The sequence below is a fragment of the Nipponia nippon genome, unplaced genomic scaffold (assembly GCF_047370975.1).
Source record: "Nipponia nippon isolate SJK-2023a ecotype South Korea unplaced genomic scaffold, ASM4737097v1 scaffold_16, whole genome shotgun sequence".
NCBI lineage: Eukaryota > Metazoa > Chordata > Aves > Pelecaniformes > Threskiornithidae > Nipponia > Nipponia nippon.
The window spans coordinates 547,354-561,838 of NW_028262332.1; the positions used below are offsets into that span (position 1 = coordinate 547,354).

Consider the following 14,485-nt stretch of genomic DNA (forward strand, 5'->3'; position numbering starts at 1 on the left):
ACCACCGAGAGGGGCGGCCAGAGCGGCCCGGAGCGGAAGTGAGGGGCGGGGCGGCCGGAAGCGGTGCGGGAGGGAGGCGGGGGCAGCGGAGCCGCCGAGGTGCCGTGAGGGGCCGGGAACGGGGCCGGGGGCGCTGCGGGCCCCCGGGGCGGCTGTGGGGTCTCCCCGGGGCGGGGCTGCGGGCGGCCGGGCCGGGCCTCACCCCCGTTTGCTTCCAGGCGCGGCGGCAGAATGACACGATGGACGCGGGCGGCGGCCCCCTCCTCCCCGACAGCGTCCTCTACGAGATCTTCCTCTACCTGGACCACGTAGACGTGCTCTCGGTGGGGCTGGTGTGCCAGCAGTGGCGCGCCGTGGCCCGCGACGAGTTCCTCTGGAAGGAGCTCTTCTACCGCTACTACCGCATCGCCCGGGAGGTGCCCCGGCACCCAGGTGCGCTGGCGCGGGGGGAAGGGGCCGGCGCGGCTGCCCGCGGGGCTGGCGGCCTTCCTGAGCCTGCCCGCCGGCCTGCCGGGCCGGGGGCTCGGCCCCGGGGCCTCAGCCGCCCTGGGAGGCCGTTCCCCGGGTGATGGCGGCCAGAACCTCCCCGCCGTGAGCCCAGACGGGAGGATCCCCTCCCCCTCTGGTGCTCAGCCCTCTGGCATCGAGGGTGGCGGAGCACTAAGCCGTATCACGTTAGCAGCCTGCAGGCTCGGGTGGTGATGTGTGAAGGGCTCTGGGTCTGCCCGAACCCTTCAGAAAGGGGCGTCGGGTGGTTGAAAATGCTTCGACTTTCCCGTTCTTTCCCAGAAAGGTGGTTCCTGGGCTCTCTCTAGGCAGGCGCTCGCCGGTAGCTGCTGCACAGCTCGTCTGGGCGCTGCTGCGAGAGATCCCAAGGAGACGCAGTGAGTCACTGCGCGCTCTGCGTCGCAGCCCGGGTGGATTCCATGATAATCACTGCTGGCTTTTCCTGATCAGGACCTCGCAGCAAGCCTCTGCTTCAGGCTCTCTCCCTTTCTCATCCGGACTCGGAAGAGCCACAAGCGCACATTAGCTGATCGCGCTATTTCCATAAGACACGGGCAGCAGCTGCATCCTGGCTGTGGAGAGAGTGCGCGTGTGCCTGGGGTCTGGAGAGGGAGGTGGGTGTGCGGCAATTTAATTGTACAGTGGGCAAATGCTAAGGCAGGCGCTGACCCGCTTTGCGAGGGCAGGGTGGACTTGATCTTGGCCTCGGCTTGCAGCAGGAAAATGACCCATTAACAGTCGGCATCAGCTGAGCCTGGTGGGGCCTTCCCTGGGTACAGCTGTCAGCAGCCTCGGTGGCGGCAGTCGTAGGATCGCAGGTCTGTTCCCTGTTGAGCATCGGGCGCTGGAAGCAGCGTGGCGCGGTCTGGAAGGGTAATGCAATGCTGTGTCTCTCTTGGAGTCTGAAAAGCCTTCCCAGCGTGCTGCAGAGGGCCGGGAGGGCTGTGCTCCATCCATCGTGTGCACAGTGCTCCCAGCGGTGGCCACGGTGGGGGGGAATTGGCTTCTTGATCTTGAGCTGCAGTTGCTACAGAAGGACAGGAAGAAATGCTGAGGACCAAGCAGCGGGAGCCCCTCTCCCTGCGGCGGGGAATGCCCACGCGAAAGGGCTCTGAGAAGAGATGAGATGTGGATGGGACAAGTCGGGCTGCACGATTTCACTCGCGCAGACCCGGGGAGCTCCATGGGGTTGAGGACATTATCTTTAGGTTTTATGTGAGGCTCTCCGAGCAGGCTCCTTCGCTTCCAGCCTCCTGCAGTTAGTTAGTAAGCTGCCAGCCCTGTTCTTTAGCACTAATAGGGACTGAGCAGTCACTCAGTAACGTAGTCAGGCACCTCCCAGGCTGCACTTCTGGGGCTGTGAGGCAGCTCCGCGAGGCATCGGGCGCAGGGGGTGGCTGCAGGCCCAGGAAGGGGCTGGAGCAGGAGTTTGGGGAATCCCCTGCCAGCCTGCCTGCCCCGGGCAGCTCCGTGGTTTGGGGAATGGTGTCCAGTGCATCTTGTAAGAGGAAGTGTTGGGATTGCTTGGCCAGATGGGATCTGTCCAGACTGCTTCCCGGCTGGCCGGGCTGGAACAGGGAGCTTCAGAGGGGGATGAAGCCCCCTGCTTAGCGAGGAATGGCGGGATGTCCTGGCAGCAAGCTGCTCCCTGCCTGCAGCGAGTTCCAAAAAAACCTTCAGCCCTGTTCAGTGTAACTGGGGAAATTGGCCCTTGTCCATATACATGTCTGATCCTCTTTGCTTCCTCAGGATTTGCTGCTGCAAGAAGTCTGTAGGCTGCTTTACCGGGCACTTTGTTAAAAATCCTCTTTATTTGTCTCTTTATTGGCTGTCGGTGTGACTTCTGCGAGTGTGCTCCAGGCTCTTCTGCGGGGCTCCTCTTCTGTCCCGGCACGCTGCATCCAGCTCCTGCAATTCTCTCTTGTTTTTTCTAGTCTCTTATCTCATGGAGGCAGTTTTTTTCCTGGTCTCATCACCTTTCTGGAACCTTCTTAATTCTGTGTTAGACAAGATAAAGATAATCAGCCCGGTACCCTGGGGAGCAGCTTCCTTCTCATCCCGTGATAGATTTGTTTGCGTTGTGCCGGAGCGTGTCTGCAGTTGTGATGGCTGTTTTGTCCTGAGCAGGGCTTTTGTTAGATGATAGCTAACAGCTCTGCCCTGGATGTTGCTTGTAGTGGCTGTACTGGTTTAGAAAGTAGCAGTACGGTGCGGAGTTGTGCGTTTACTGGAAAAAAGGATTTTTTTTGTGTGTGGGTGTGGGGAAGCTACTGAGAAAAGCGTTAAGCCCTGCTAACTGGGCTGAAGCCGTAGGGGTGGTGGCCCCAGCAGGGCTCCTGGCGTTGCTAGCAGCAAAGACTGCGCTTTAATAAAGACTGATGCTGCGGCTGCCGTGTTTAGCTCAGGTCTGTCGCTTCCCTCCACTTACGTTCCTGTCCCACGTCCCTGCTCGTGTGTTACAGCTGCCGTCTCCTGGTATGACGAGTTCCAGAGGCTCTACGACACCATCCCTTGCGTGGAAGTGCAGGCCCTGACGGAGCACAATGACCAGGTTTTGCACCTCAGCTTCTCCCACTCTGGCTGTTTGTTTGCATCGTGCTCCAAAGACTGCACCGTCAAGGTAAAGTGGCACAACCTGCACAACCCTTCCAGCTTTGATCTAGCGGGGCTTAGCCCCGAGAGCAGCCTTTAGGAAGTCTGTGGAGAGGTTTGACCAGGTGTCCCTGGACTTAGGCCGGTTCCTGCAGATGCTGAGTTGTTCTCAAAGCCGCAGAACTAATGACTCTTGCAAATGTAGCCTTGAGGGCTGTGGATTCCAGGTCCAGCCTGCATGAAGGTGGCCGAGGTGCCTTCCTGGCTCCGACTGCTTTCTAGATGCAAATCGCTCCTGTGGGTCTAACAAAGACTGCGGAGATAATGATCCGCTGCGGAAGCTGTCTTGCGTGAGTGGTTGTCTTGGGAGAAATCTCTCTGAACATGCTGAAGAATCCAGCTGTGACAGTCCCATTCACTGCCTGAACACCTCCTCCACTGGCTGGTGGAGCAGCAGTCCTGCATTTAGCGGCTCTCCAGCACCGGTGGCCATTTTCTGTCAGGGGAATTGACAGGGGAATTGGGACTGGGAGGCAATTAGATAGGGTCTTTGATATTATTTTTATTTCTTGTCCTGGTGAGCACTGGCAGAACAGATAAAGTGAACCACACTCAGGCTTCTCAACAGCTTCCTGACTGTTTGTCCGTCTGTCTATAGATCTGGAGCAATGAGTTGGACATCTCCCTGCAGCACAGCTCCAACATGAGGCCGTACAACTGGAGCTACACACAGTTCTCCCAGTTCAACTCCGATGACTCCCTGCTTCTGGTGTCGGGTGTCTTTGTGGGGCCTCACAACTCCTCCTCAGGAGAGATTGCCGTGATCAGCATGGGTAAATAGTAATCAGCATGGGTAAATACCACCTTCGCTGGGGCTTCCTGGGAGGTGTGAAATGGCGGGGGCTGGGGTTCCCTCCCTCTTTGGGTGTGCGGTGGCCTTGACCACTGCTTGTCCTGCCTTCCACCGTCTGTGCAAAGGGGTCCCAGTTGCAGTTTTGCAGGGTGAACCTTCCACACAGCCTTAACTCTGCTCAGGTCACCGTGTCATCACCTAAAGGCAGTGTGGCATATGTTTATTCTCTCTTAACTTCCGTTCCAAGTGACAGTCTGGGAAAGGCAGGAGTTACTCACGCTACCTGTTGTCTTGAAGCCACCATTTCTGACTCAAGTGGTGCTAGTCCCACCCTGAGGTCCCACGTGGCTTTCTGAGGCGGATTCACCTGGCTCTGCTTCACCTCTTCTGCTGCAGTTCCATGAAACTCGCTAATCCCAACTGCGTTCTCTCTCGCTGTCTCTGTGCTATGGTCCCACTGTGCCAAAAATCGAGGAGTGCTGCCAAATGCACAGCTATCTTGCTCAGAAAGGCCCTGAGCCAGAAGGGTGGGAGTGAAGAAGTTCTGTACGTGTTTGACTTGTTCTTGTCCTTGGGGCGTCTGCTTTAGGCCACGCTCGGAGAAAGGCCGTAAGGTGAGATTGCTCTCTGGTCTGGCTCCATCTGGCTGCCCTTGTATTTGGTGCATGCTCTCCCCACACATCTCTGTAGAAAAGAGAAATAATCTATCTCCATATAGTGACTGGAAGCCGGACGGTGGTTGGGCAGTGTCCACTCAGCTTGCGGTGGAGGTGCTGCACCAGTGCCTCTCCTGTGGAGACTTGTGTCCACGTCCCGCGTCTTCTGCCACGGTTTCTCCAGCGCCCTTGCCGGGAGCCGTTGCCTCACATCTGTGTTTCCCCTCCCTTCCAGAGAACTTCACGCTGCTTTCCAGGGTGAGGAATAAACCCTACGATGTGTTTGGCTGCTGGCTGAATGAAACCAACTTGATATCTGGCAATCTGCACCGGATTGGGCGTATAACCTCCTGTTCTGTGCTGTGGCTGAACAACGCTTTCCAGGTGAGGTGCCTTTGTTCCAGCTCCGCAGGCAGTGCGGCTTCCTGCTGGCTCCTGGGGGAGGAGGAGCTGTGGAGGAGACGTGAGCGGGGAGGAATGGCCCAAGCCTCCCGTCCTCCCTGTCTGTCTCCTCTGACTTGCCCTCAGGATCTTGAGCTCAAGGCAACCCGTGCGTGATGTTTCTCCACGCTCAGTATTGTGGTATCCATTGCAATATTCCAACTCTACCCTCAGCTTCCATTAACTCTTGCCCCATTAATTGGGATGAGGACTTGACTGCAGTGCCCTAGAGCACGCGTTGCTCCACAGGAGAGTGGTTGAACCGCAGCGCGGTGGCTGAGGTCCTTGTTAGTGTGAAGCTGGGCCTGGGACGGCTGTAGGCTGGCGTGTATCTGAGCAATGGCCGTTCTCCCACTTGGCAGCTCGGTGCGTTGTTCCCGGGAGCCGGAGGCAGCTGGGAGCTCAGCCCTGCCTGTCCTTGCTGACGTTTCTGTGGGCCAGGTGCTGCCTTTTATGCTGTGATGAGACCGGGAGATCAGTGTGTGCTGGCTTTAGGCTGCTTGTTGGCTGCTTGTTTGTCCTCTGGCACTTGTGCTGCTTGGATATGTTCCTCTTCCATGTTTTGCCTCTGTCTCAACGTCGCCGCTGCACATCCTGGCGTTTTGTGTTTTGTTAACATGAACGATTGATGCTGGCCCTGGGTGAAATCCTCTGGTAGCAGAGACCCTTGCCATAACCACATCTCTGTGCTGCACTGACACCACAGTGTTAACTCTTCCCTCTCCAAGAGGCGAGGAAGGACCTTGCCCACTTTGAAAGGGGGTGTCGGGGTGCGGCCGCAGACTGCCGGAGCAGTTAGGCAGGAAGAGACCTGCTGCTCGTCTCTGGGAGCAGAAGACCAGGCTGGTCCTGCTGAGGGGCGAACTCCAGGAGCATGGAGGTCCTCTGCTTCTGCTGCTTGTAGGCTGGGGGATGGCACTTCCCGCTGCACCCATGTTTATCGCAGCGGCCTGTTCCTGAAATTCTTGTAAAGCACCGAGCAGCACCAGCTAATGACCTCGGGCAGGGGGCTGGCAGCAAGGCTGCCCAGCCTCTGTGTTTCCCAGCTCTGCTGTCGTCTGCCTGCAGGAGCTTTTTGTCTTGGTGCGCCCACCCCCAAGATAGGAAGGAGTGCAGCGAAGCTGGCCAGCCTCTTGGGCCGGTTCTCGCGGTCAGTGCCACGCAGAGCGGTGTGAAGAGAGATCGGTGCGTGGCTGGTGTCCGCTGTGCCGGCTCAGGGTCTGGGCCAGAGGCTCTTGGTTTGAGCTGCGGGAGTGATGTGAGGTGGTTCCCCGCTTACTTCTCCCTTCTGCTTGCAGGGCGTAGAGTCCGAGAATGTGAATGTAGTGAAGAGACTGTTCAAAATCCAGAACCTGAATGCCAGCACTATCCGGACCGTGATGGTGGCTGACTGCAGCCGCTACGATTCCCCGGACCTGCTCCTGGACTACGAGGAGCAGCTAGCCGCTTCCTCCACCTCCACCTGCCCGGTCTTTGATCTTGGCAGTGACAGCGAGGAAGAGGAGGCCAAGCCCAAGCAGACTCCGGAGCCAGCAGTACAGGAATTGCCGGATGAAGGGGGTGTGACAGCAGAGGACGGGCTGCAGCAGTTCTTTGATGATATCATGGAGGGCCGTGTGAGGCCTGCCATGACCGAGACAGAGCTGGAGACGAAGGTGGCCGAGCTGTTCGTTCGCAACAGAACTAAACCGCCCGAGCTGAACCGGCTCTCCCCGGACAGCACCAGCAAGACAAAATACTTAATCTTCACCACAGGATGCCTCACCTACTCCCCGCACCAGATAGGTAAGGCTGTGGTCTGAGCCCAGGGCACACCGGCCTCCCTGGGGGTGTGGGCTGCGCTCTGAATTTGAATCTGGAAAAGACCTGGTTTATTTGCTGCCTGTTTCTGGTGGGTGAGTTGCAGTTTTGCTCAGGCTGCTGGATTCTCTATACAGGAGGCTTTTGAGATGCCCCTGGTCACCGAAGGGGGTTGCACCCTGCAAGCCCTCGCCTGAGGGTTGTTTGGTTGCTACCAGGCTTGGCACGCGGCCAAACAAGAAAGTCGTGGCGAGGGCTGAGCAGAAGATCAAGAAGGAACTCCTGACTTACGGATATCAGCCATGAGTTGCACACAAGCGGGTGCATGTGAAGGGCAGCGATTGCCCTGACAGCAGTGGGTGGAAGGGCCTCGGTCCCGTTGTCTTGCGGGGGTGGAGAGGGCATCAGGGCAAAACTCGGCTGAGCAGCTCGGAGTTCGGGTGCGTGTTGCTTGGGCAGCGCCCCTCGGCTCTGGGAGGCTGAGCCCTGCCTGCCCTGCGCCTCGCCTGCCTCCCCCGCTGCCCGGTGTGCGATCACCCTCTATCAGGTGGCCTTTCAGCCTCAGCGAGACACTTGGGCACCTCTCTTTTGATACGGAAGAGGCTTGACGGTGGGTTATTCACCGCCCCAGCGGGCGTTTCCATGGCGTGCTGATCCCTGGCACCTTGCTGGCGCTCAGCGCCGTGCTCGGCGGGGCAGAAGGGGCTGTAGTTGCAGCATAAGCCAGGCAACGGCGCTGCCGCTGACCTTTTTCTGGCTTAGACCTTCCCTTGCTCATCCGGGGCTCTCGTGTTGAGGCGCTGGCACTAGCAGAGCCTGACTTTATAGGAAAGGAGTGCAGCGATGAGCAGAAGCAGGCGGTCCGGCCGCTTCTTCAGAAGCCCCTAAAGGTAGCGAAGTTCAGTGGAAAGGACCAGACAGATTGGTAGAAATGTGGGGAGGGAAGGAGAGCTGCTTCCAGGCAAGAGACTCTTCTGTAAAGCCAGGCAGTTTCAGTTCCTTTTGCTGCTTGCACAGCGACAGCCTCGCTTTCCTGCCGCAGGCTCTTCTAACCTTCCTGTTACTTGGCCCTGCACCAGTACAGCCCAGTAAGGCAGGGAAAGGCAGTTTCCAAAGCTGTAGGCAACTTGGAGAAGAGTCGCTTGGTCTTTGCCCGCCTAAGTTAGGAACGTGACCTGGACTGAGCGTGGCTCCGCTCTGTGCTCCTGTCCGTGGCCGGCTCTGCAGACAGACGCGGTGGACCTTGGCCCGGCCCCGGACGTGTGGCGGGTGCTTTGCCCTGGCTCAGCCCCGTAAGCAGTGCTGCATCTTGATCCGCCAGGCTGAGCGAACGCTGCCTCGCAGGCCGGGGCCTGCAGCGAGCGAAGGCAAAGCATAGCGCCGAGGCAGCGCCTGCCTTTGGACTCCGCCGACTTCCAGCGCAGCCTCCCAGGGCCGTGGGCTTTGGTGCCTTTGAACTTCAGTGACTCCCTGGCCGGCAGCCAGCGCCCCCGGCACAGCCTGGCTGTTTGGAGGGACGAATCCTGGCTCGGTTCCTCTCCCAGCCATGAGTCACTGCAAAATGTTATGTTTCCCCATCGGTCTGTGTGTCGAGCCGGCCTTTGTGCATTGCTGCCTGCCCCCGAGGAACCGGTACTTGCAAGAGCTCGCTGTTGTGCTCGGCTCTTGCCAGGCTGCTGGGCCGGAGCTGCTGGTGGCAGCCGCGCTCCCCGCTGCTGGGCACCGGCTGTGTCTTGCCTGATCAGTGGCACGCAAGCACCTCCGCAGGAGTTTCCTTTGAGCTCCTGTCTCCCTTGTGCTGGTTGCGGGCTTGAGTCACGGGCAAAGCTGCCCGTTCTGCTGGCTCGTGCATGTGGGGGCCACGTAGCTAAGTCTGGAACCAGGAGCGTAACGCTGTGGAAATGAGGATAAAGATGCTGGCGAGCGATGCCAGTTGGGTGGAAGAGTGAAGGTCCTGTCCTGAAGGTCCTGAGCTGCCCAGGTTCAGATGCAGCGATGTTGCGAAGGGCCTTGGACTGGAGGTGCGGTGCGGTGTCACCCCCACCTCGCTGGTCTGCGGGAGAGGGCTAAAGCCAAGGGTGCTCGGCAGCGAGCCCCGCAGAGGGGCGATGGCCGGGCCGTCTTCCAGCTCCCCTTCCGCCCCCTGAGGATTAAGGCCGCGTGTGCCCAAGAGCTGCTGAGGCTCACGGGAGTCCTCCAGGACACCCTTGTGGGTGGTTTGTATTTGGGACCTCTGTCGAGAGCTGGAAGGGGAGAGGGCTTGGCCCATAGCATGTGTTTCCCTTAGGAAGTTCAAAAGCTGCACTTGAGCCCAGTTTGGGTTTAAACTCCTGTTCTTGGAGCTTTCTGGGCCTGACCCCCAGGGGGGAAAGCCCTGACACAGCCAGCGCGGCTGCTGGGCCTTCGCCAGGCTGGATATTGCAGGAAATGGGCCCAGCCCAAGGGTTCATTTAGGAGAAAAACCTTTCTGCCACCAGCGTGGCTCCCGGGCCAGCGCAGCTTCAGAGCGCGCTGTGGGCTGGGCTTGGAGCGAGGCGTGGCTGCAGCAGCCGGGCGCTGGGCATCTCCCTGGCTGGGCTGAACGTGCCAGCGCGTCGCTTGCGGGCAGCGTCCCGGCCAAAAGCACCACTTGCGAGAGTTTGAAGGAGCCTGGCAGGGGCAGCAGCCCTGTCCTGGTCCTCAGCCAGCGAGCCGGTTCTCCTTTCTTAGCAGCACTAAGGGAAGCCCCTCCTTGAAGCCTGGGGACTTCCACCAGCCCCGCTGTCTGCTGGCAGCAGCCTGCAGAACCGCCTGATTCTGCTTTCTGTCCCCAAGGGATTAAAAGGATCCTGCCCCACCAGATGACGACTGCCGGGCCGGTGCTTGGGGAGGAGAGGCGCTCGGATGAGTTCTTTGACTCACTGGATCACGTCATCGACATCCACGGGCACGTCATCGGCATGGGCCTCTCCCCTGACCACAGGTGAGCGTGGCAGGGCGGCAGCGCCGGCTTCGGGCGCTGCAGGGGGTGGGCGACAGCCGCTTTGGGGCTTCGTGGGGCGAACAGGAGAGGAAGTGACCGCAGGGGGTGGAGCAGGGTGCCTGCGTAGGCCGCCCTGCTCTGTCACATCCCATTGATGTCCCAGTGCTGATGGCATGTGTCTCCCCAGGTCTCAGCAGGAACGCTTTCCTCCCTCTGCGCTGCTGAGCCCGGTTCAGGATAGGGTCAGGCAAGGAGCCTTGCACGAGTGAAGGAGCTGCCTACACCAATGTGTCTCCTTCCTGAGGCAGATCAATACACCGCCATCCTTAAAACTGGTTTTAATGGGATTCAAGAGGCTCGACCTAGCCCCTAGGGCCCACCTTCCTGATTGCGGTGGCTCTTTCCTTTCCAAATGGGGCAGACAGTGGTTCAGCACCGTGTTCCTGTGTTTCAGCCTGGGTTTTAGCGAGCAGAGCTGCAGGCTCGCCAAGGACCAGAGAAACTGCTCGGTCCCTGCCCTCCCTGACTGCGCCGCGCCTTTACCGCAGGGGCTCCGTGAGCTTCGTCGCATGTGGCGAGGTGCAGGGTAACCCCTCTGCTCCCCTCCCCAAGGTACCTGTACGTGAACAGCCGCGCCTGGCCTCGGGACTGCGTCATCTCCGACCCGATGCAGCCGCCCCCCATCGCCGAGGAGATCGACCTGCACGTGTTCGACCTGAAGACGATGAAGGAGGTGAAAAGAGCCCTCCGCGCGCACCGGGCCTACACGCCCAACGAGGAGTGCTTCTTCATCTTCCTGGATGTCAGCAGGGACTTCGTAGCGAGGTGTGTGGCGCTGGAGGGTGCGGGAGGCCCTTGGGGCCGTCGCTGCGGGGCGGCTTGTGCAAGCCGGGCTGGTCTGGGTGCTGGAAACTCCTGTGTGTTGTGAGAAGAGCAGGAAACAGGAGGTTTGTAAAGAGCAGGGGTGCTGAATCAGAGGGTGCAGGTAAAGGCTGGTCCTCTTGTGAAATCGGTGAGGAAAGGGGAAATTTTTGGGCTGTGGCTGGCAGCGGGTGGCGAATGCCCTTCTTGGGGGCTGCGGGCGGTAGGTGCTCTGGGGCAAGTTGAAGGGGTGCTTCGGCCAGCCTCCGGGTGCTGGAGGGAGCTGGCCTGCGCAGGTGGAAGCTCCTGGGCGACGGGGCTGCAGGTGGAGGCTGGGGCACCCTCTGCCTCCGGCTGTGCCGAAGGAAGGGGGCCGGGGTGACGTCCTTACCCGCGTCTTGTCCGCCGCAGTGGGGCAGAGGATCGCCATGGCTACATCTGGGACCGGCACTATAACATCTGCCTGGCCAAACTGCAGCACGACAACGTGGTCAACTCGGTGGCATTCAGCCCGGTGGAACAGGAGCTGCTCCTGACAGCCAGCGACGATGCCACCATCAAGGTGTGGCGCTCCCGTCGCGCGGTGCGCGTCCAGCAGGCCAGGAAGCCCAGGCCCAGGAAACTGCTCTTCTCCTGGCTCGTGAACCAGAAAAGCTGAACCCAGGTACGCCGGCTCCTGCAGCTTCCTCACTGCAGCCACCTCCTCTGGAGCTTGCAGAGCTTTGAGCCCTGCACAACAGAGACAAGCTCTGGGCACTCAAATCCCATCTGCCGAGTCGGGAGGGACCCTGGTAGCGGGAATTGCTTCCTCCTCGGAGCATCTGCTTCAAAGACAGAATGTAAGAGGCGAGGGCCCGTTCCTGGGCCCGGCAGGCAGCAGCCCGAGCTGGTCACTGCAGGGTGGGCTCCCCACAGCTTCTCACGAACGCTGCTGCTTGGGCACAGCTCTCTCTAGGTGAGCTTTGGTCTCCGAGAACAGACTGAGGCGCGTCTCCAGCGTTTGTACTGTGCAAGTCTGGGACGTGGCTGACCTCACCGAGAGCTACCGGCTGCAGAGCACTTGGCAGAAGCCGCGGTGCAGCGCTGTGCTGCCTTACTGCAGGACTCTTTTAATATAGTGGTTTTATTAATGTTTGTTTGTCCCAAACCTCCACGGGCAACTTGTCTGGCTACCGGGTAGTGCTGAGGGCCTCCTCCTGCACGGCGCTGGCGGCAGCAGGGAGGGGAGGGCGGGGGGGGGGCCTGGCTGGCGTCTCCTGCGGCCCCCGGGGACGCAGGCAGTACCCGGCCAATGCCTTCTGTTAGCAGCTGCGCAGTGATAGCGCCCGTTTCCGAAGCTGAGAGTGGGGAGGGCTGGTGGTAACGTGGTGCTGGCTTTGCCTCTGTCTTCCTCTGCTAAAGAGCACTTCAGTAAGCTATGGCGTCGGGAACGTATTTATTCTAGGGGATCTGCTGCCCCTTCGCCCGGGGGCAGCCGTGAGGACGGCTGGTGGGATCGCCGTCACCTCCCTCCCACGCTACTCAAGTCGTGGCACTTGAGGTTCTCTTGGTACGTTCTCTGTGAAGAGGCGTAGGCACCCACGGGTGGCTGCAGGTGTTCACCCACGGGTGACCGAGGGAACGCAGCCCTCCCCTGCCTGACGTGGCAGTTGAATAAGCTTCTCTCCCCCTGGGCCGACTCGCCGTGGGTTCGGGGATCGGCTCCTCCCGGGACGCCTCTGACGGGGGAGCTGGCTCACTTGAAGTGATTACGAACTCGGTGGTGTTTACTCTGTATCTGTCCCTGAAGCTTTTCTCCCTCCAGCAGGTACCCAAACGGAAGAGTCTAAAATTACGCTCCTAAGCTTGGCTCGGCCTGCACGGCTGGGGCTGGCGGGGGCCCAGGGAGCTGCAGTCGCTCCTGGGAGCCGGGCTCTGGGCTGTGTCTGGAAGGGGGCCAGGGGCTGGGGGCGGCGTTTCGGGACTCCGCTGGGGGCGCGGGGGCCCTTGGCTGTGCCACTCGCAGCCTTGGGTTGCGAACAGACCTAACGGAGGCAGCAGATGCTGTCTCGAGATGCACTGACGCCTGTAACGGCTCCCGCGGCCCTTGGCGGGAGGGTTTGTGCCCTGGGTCTGCTGTGCCCGGCCGGTGCCCGTGGCTTTATCCAAACCCCCTGTACTCAGGTTTTCTGTCATCACGGGACTTCCAGAAACAAGGGAGTCCTTCGTGTGTGTGCACGCAGGATCCGCATCCCGCTCTGTCCGGCCACACAGCAAAGGAACAGCCTCAGCCTTCCTCCCTCCTCCCCCGGCTGCGAAATCTCTTCTCCCTTGGCTCGGGGTGGCAGCGAGCAAGGCACGGAGGGTTTCTGTTTGTACCGAGTTTTGCTCTTCACTATGGCATTGAATAAATATTCTGCTAAAGCATCTCTGCGATGCGCGGTTGTTTTCCTGAGCGCTGTTCTGCTGCTGAAGCAGAGCCGAGGGCAGCGGCGTCACGGTGCTGTGCCTGCCTCCGCTGGGCACGGCAGCAGGAGCTGACCAACGGGGCGTCCACCCGCCCTGGGCAGCGAGCTGTGAACAGCAGCAGGGGAGGACAGAGGCAGGGAATTGCCCAAATCGTCTTTGCCCTCAGGGAGGACGGGCCAGCGCTGGGGCTGGGGAGCAGCCGTTGATGGCAGCCGGGGGAAGCTCTTCTCTGCCACGGCCGAGTGCTGCAGGCTCCAGGACAAGCCAGCAGCTGGAGCATCCCGGCTTCTCCCTGTCCCTCCTTGGCTTCCAGTTTTTCCAGGCACTAAGGGGCACCGCCCAGGGAAGCGGGGAGCAAGCGCTGGCCCCGTGCTGCTGGTAGGAACCGCGGTGCTGCAGCGCCGATGTCCCTTCGGGGCCCTTTGCCACCGCCCTCGGGGCCTGTGCAGCAGCTGCCCCTGTAAGAAGTGGCTCTGGCCGCTCCCGGGAGGGGACGGGCCCCCGCCGCCCTCACCTTTGTCTCACCTCCAGCCAGGCACGCGGAGGCGGCCATGCTGCTGCACCCCGGCACGGGTTTGGTCCCTCGGCCGGTGCCGCGGCTCCGGTGGGGCAGGACAGGGCCTCCCGCAGGGGCGGCGGGTGCAGCACTGGCACCCAGCTCCCAACACCAGCTAAGAAAAACCAGCCTGGCCTAGAGGAACCCAGTGGCTGCTTTATTATCCAGCACCCAGGAACGTGAGTTCAACAAGGCCAAGGGCAGGGTCCTGCACCCGGGTCAGGGCAATCCCCAGTGTCGGCACAGGCTGGGGGATGGAGGGATGGAGAGCAGCCCTGCCGAGAAGGACTTGGGGGTGCTGGTGAATGAAAAGCTGGCCATGAGCCGGCAATGTGCCCTCACAGCCCAGAAAGCCAAGCGTCTCCTGGGCTGCATCCCCCACAGCGTGGGCAGCGGGGCGAGGGAGGGGATTCTGCCCCTCTGCTCCGCTCTGGGGAGACCCCCCTGGAGCCCTGCGTCCAGCTCGGGGTCCTCAGCACGGGAAGGACATGGAGCTGTTGGAGCGGGGCCAGAGGAGGCCACGAAGATGCTCAGAGGCTGGAGCACCTCTGCTGAGAGGACAGGCTGAGAGCTGGGGGTGTTCAGCCTGGAGAGGAGGCGGCTGCGGGCAGAGCTGATTGCGGCCTTGCAGCACCTGGAGGGGGCCTACAGGAAAGCTGGAGGGGGGCTTTTTACGAGGGCAGGGAGTGCCAGGACAAGGGGGAATGGCTTTAAACTGAAAGAGAGGAGATTGAGATCAGATATAAGGATATATTCTTCACCATGAGGGGGGTGAGGCACTGGCACCGGTTGCCCAGAGCAGCTGTGGG

The 14,485-nt window shown here is 60.6% G+C and overlaps 1 protein-coding gene across 1 annotated transcript; it reads left to right on the top strand.

Annotated features, from left to right (window-relative positions):
• The first annotated feature begins 22 nt into the window (after positions 1-22).
• FBXW5 (F-box and WD repeat domain containing 5) lies at positions 23-13,078 on the top strand. The gene is made up of 9 exons (XM_087752963.1): positions 23-99; positions 219-432; positions 2,970-3,127; positions 3,758-3,932; positions 4,844-4,992; positions 6,348-6,834; positions 9,664-9,811; positions 10,424-10,636; positions 11,084-13,078. The coding sequence occupies exons 2-9, from the start codon at positions 240-242 to the stop codon at positions 11,328-11,330; spliced, it is 1,770 nt and encodes a 589-aa protein (XP_087609089.1). The 5' UTR covers positions 23-99; positions 219-239; the 3' UTR covers positions 11,331-13,078.
• Positions 13,079-14,485: the final 1,407 nt, after the last annotated feature.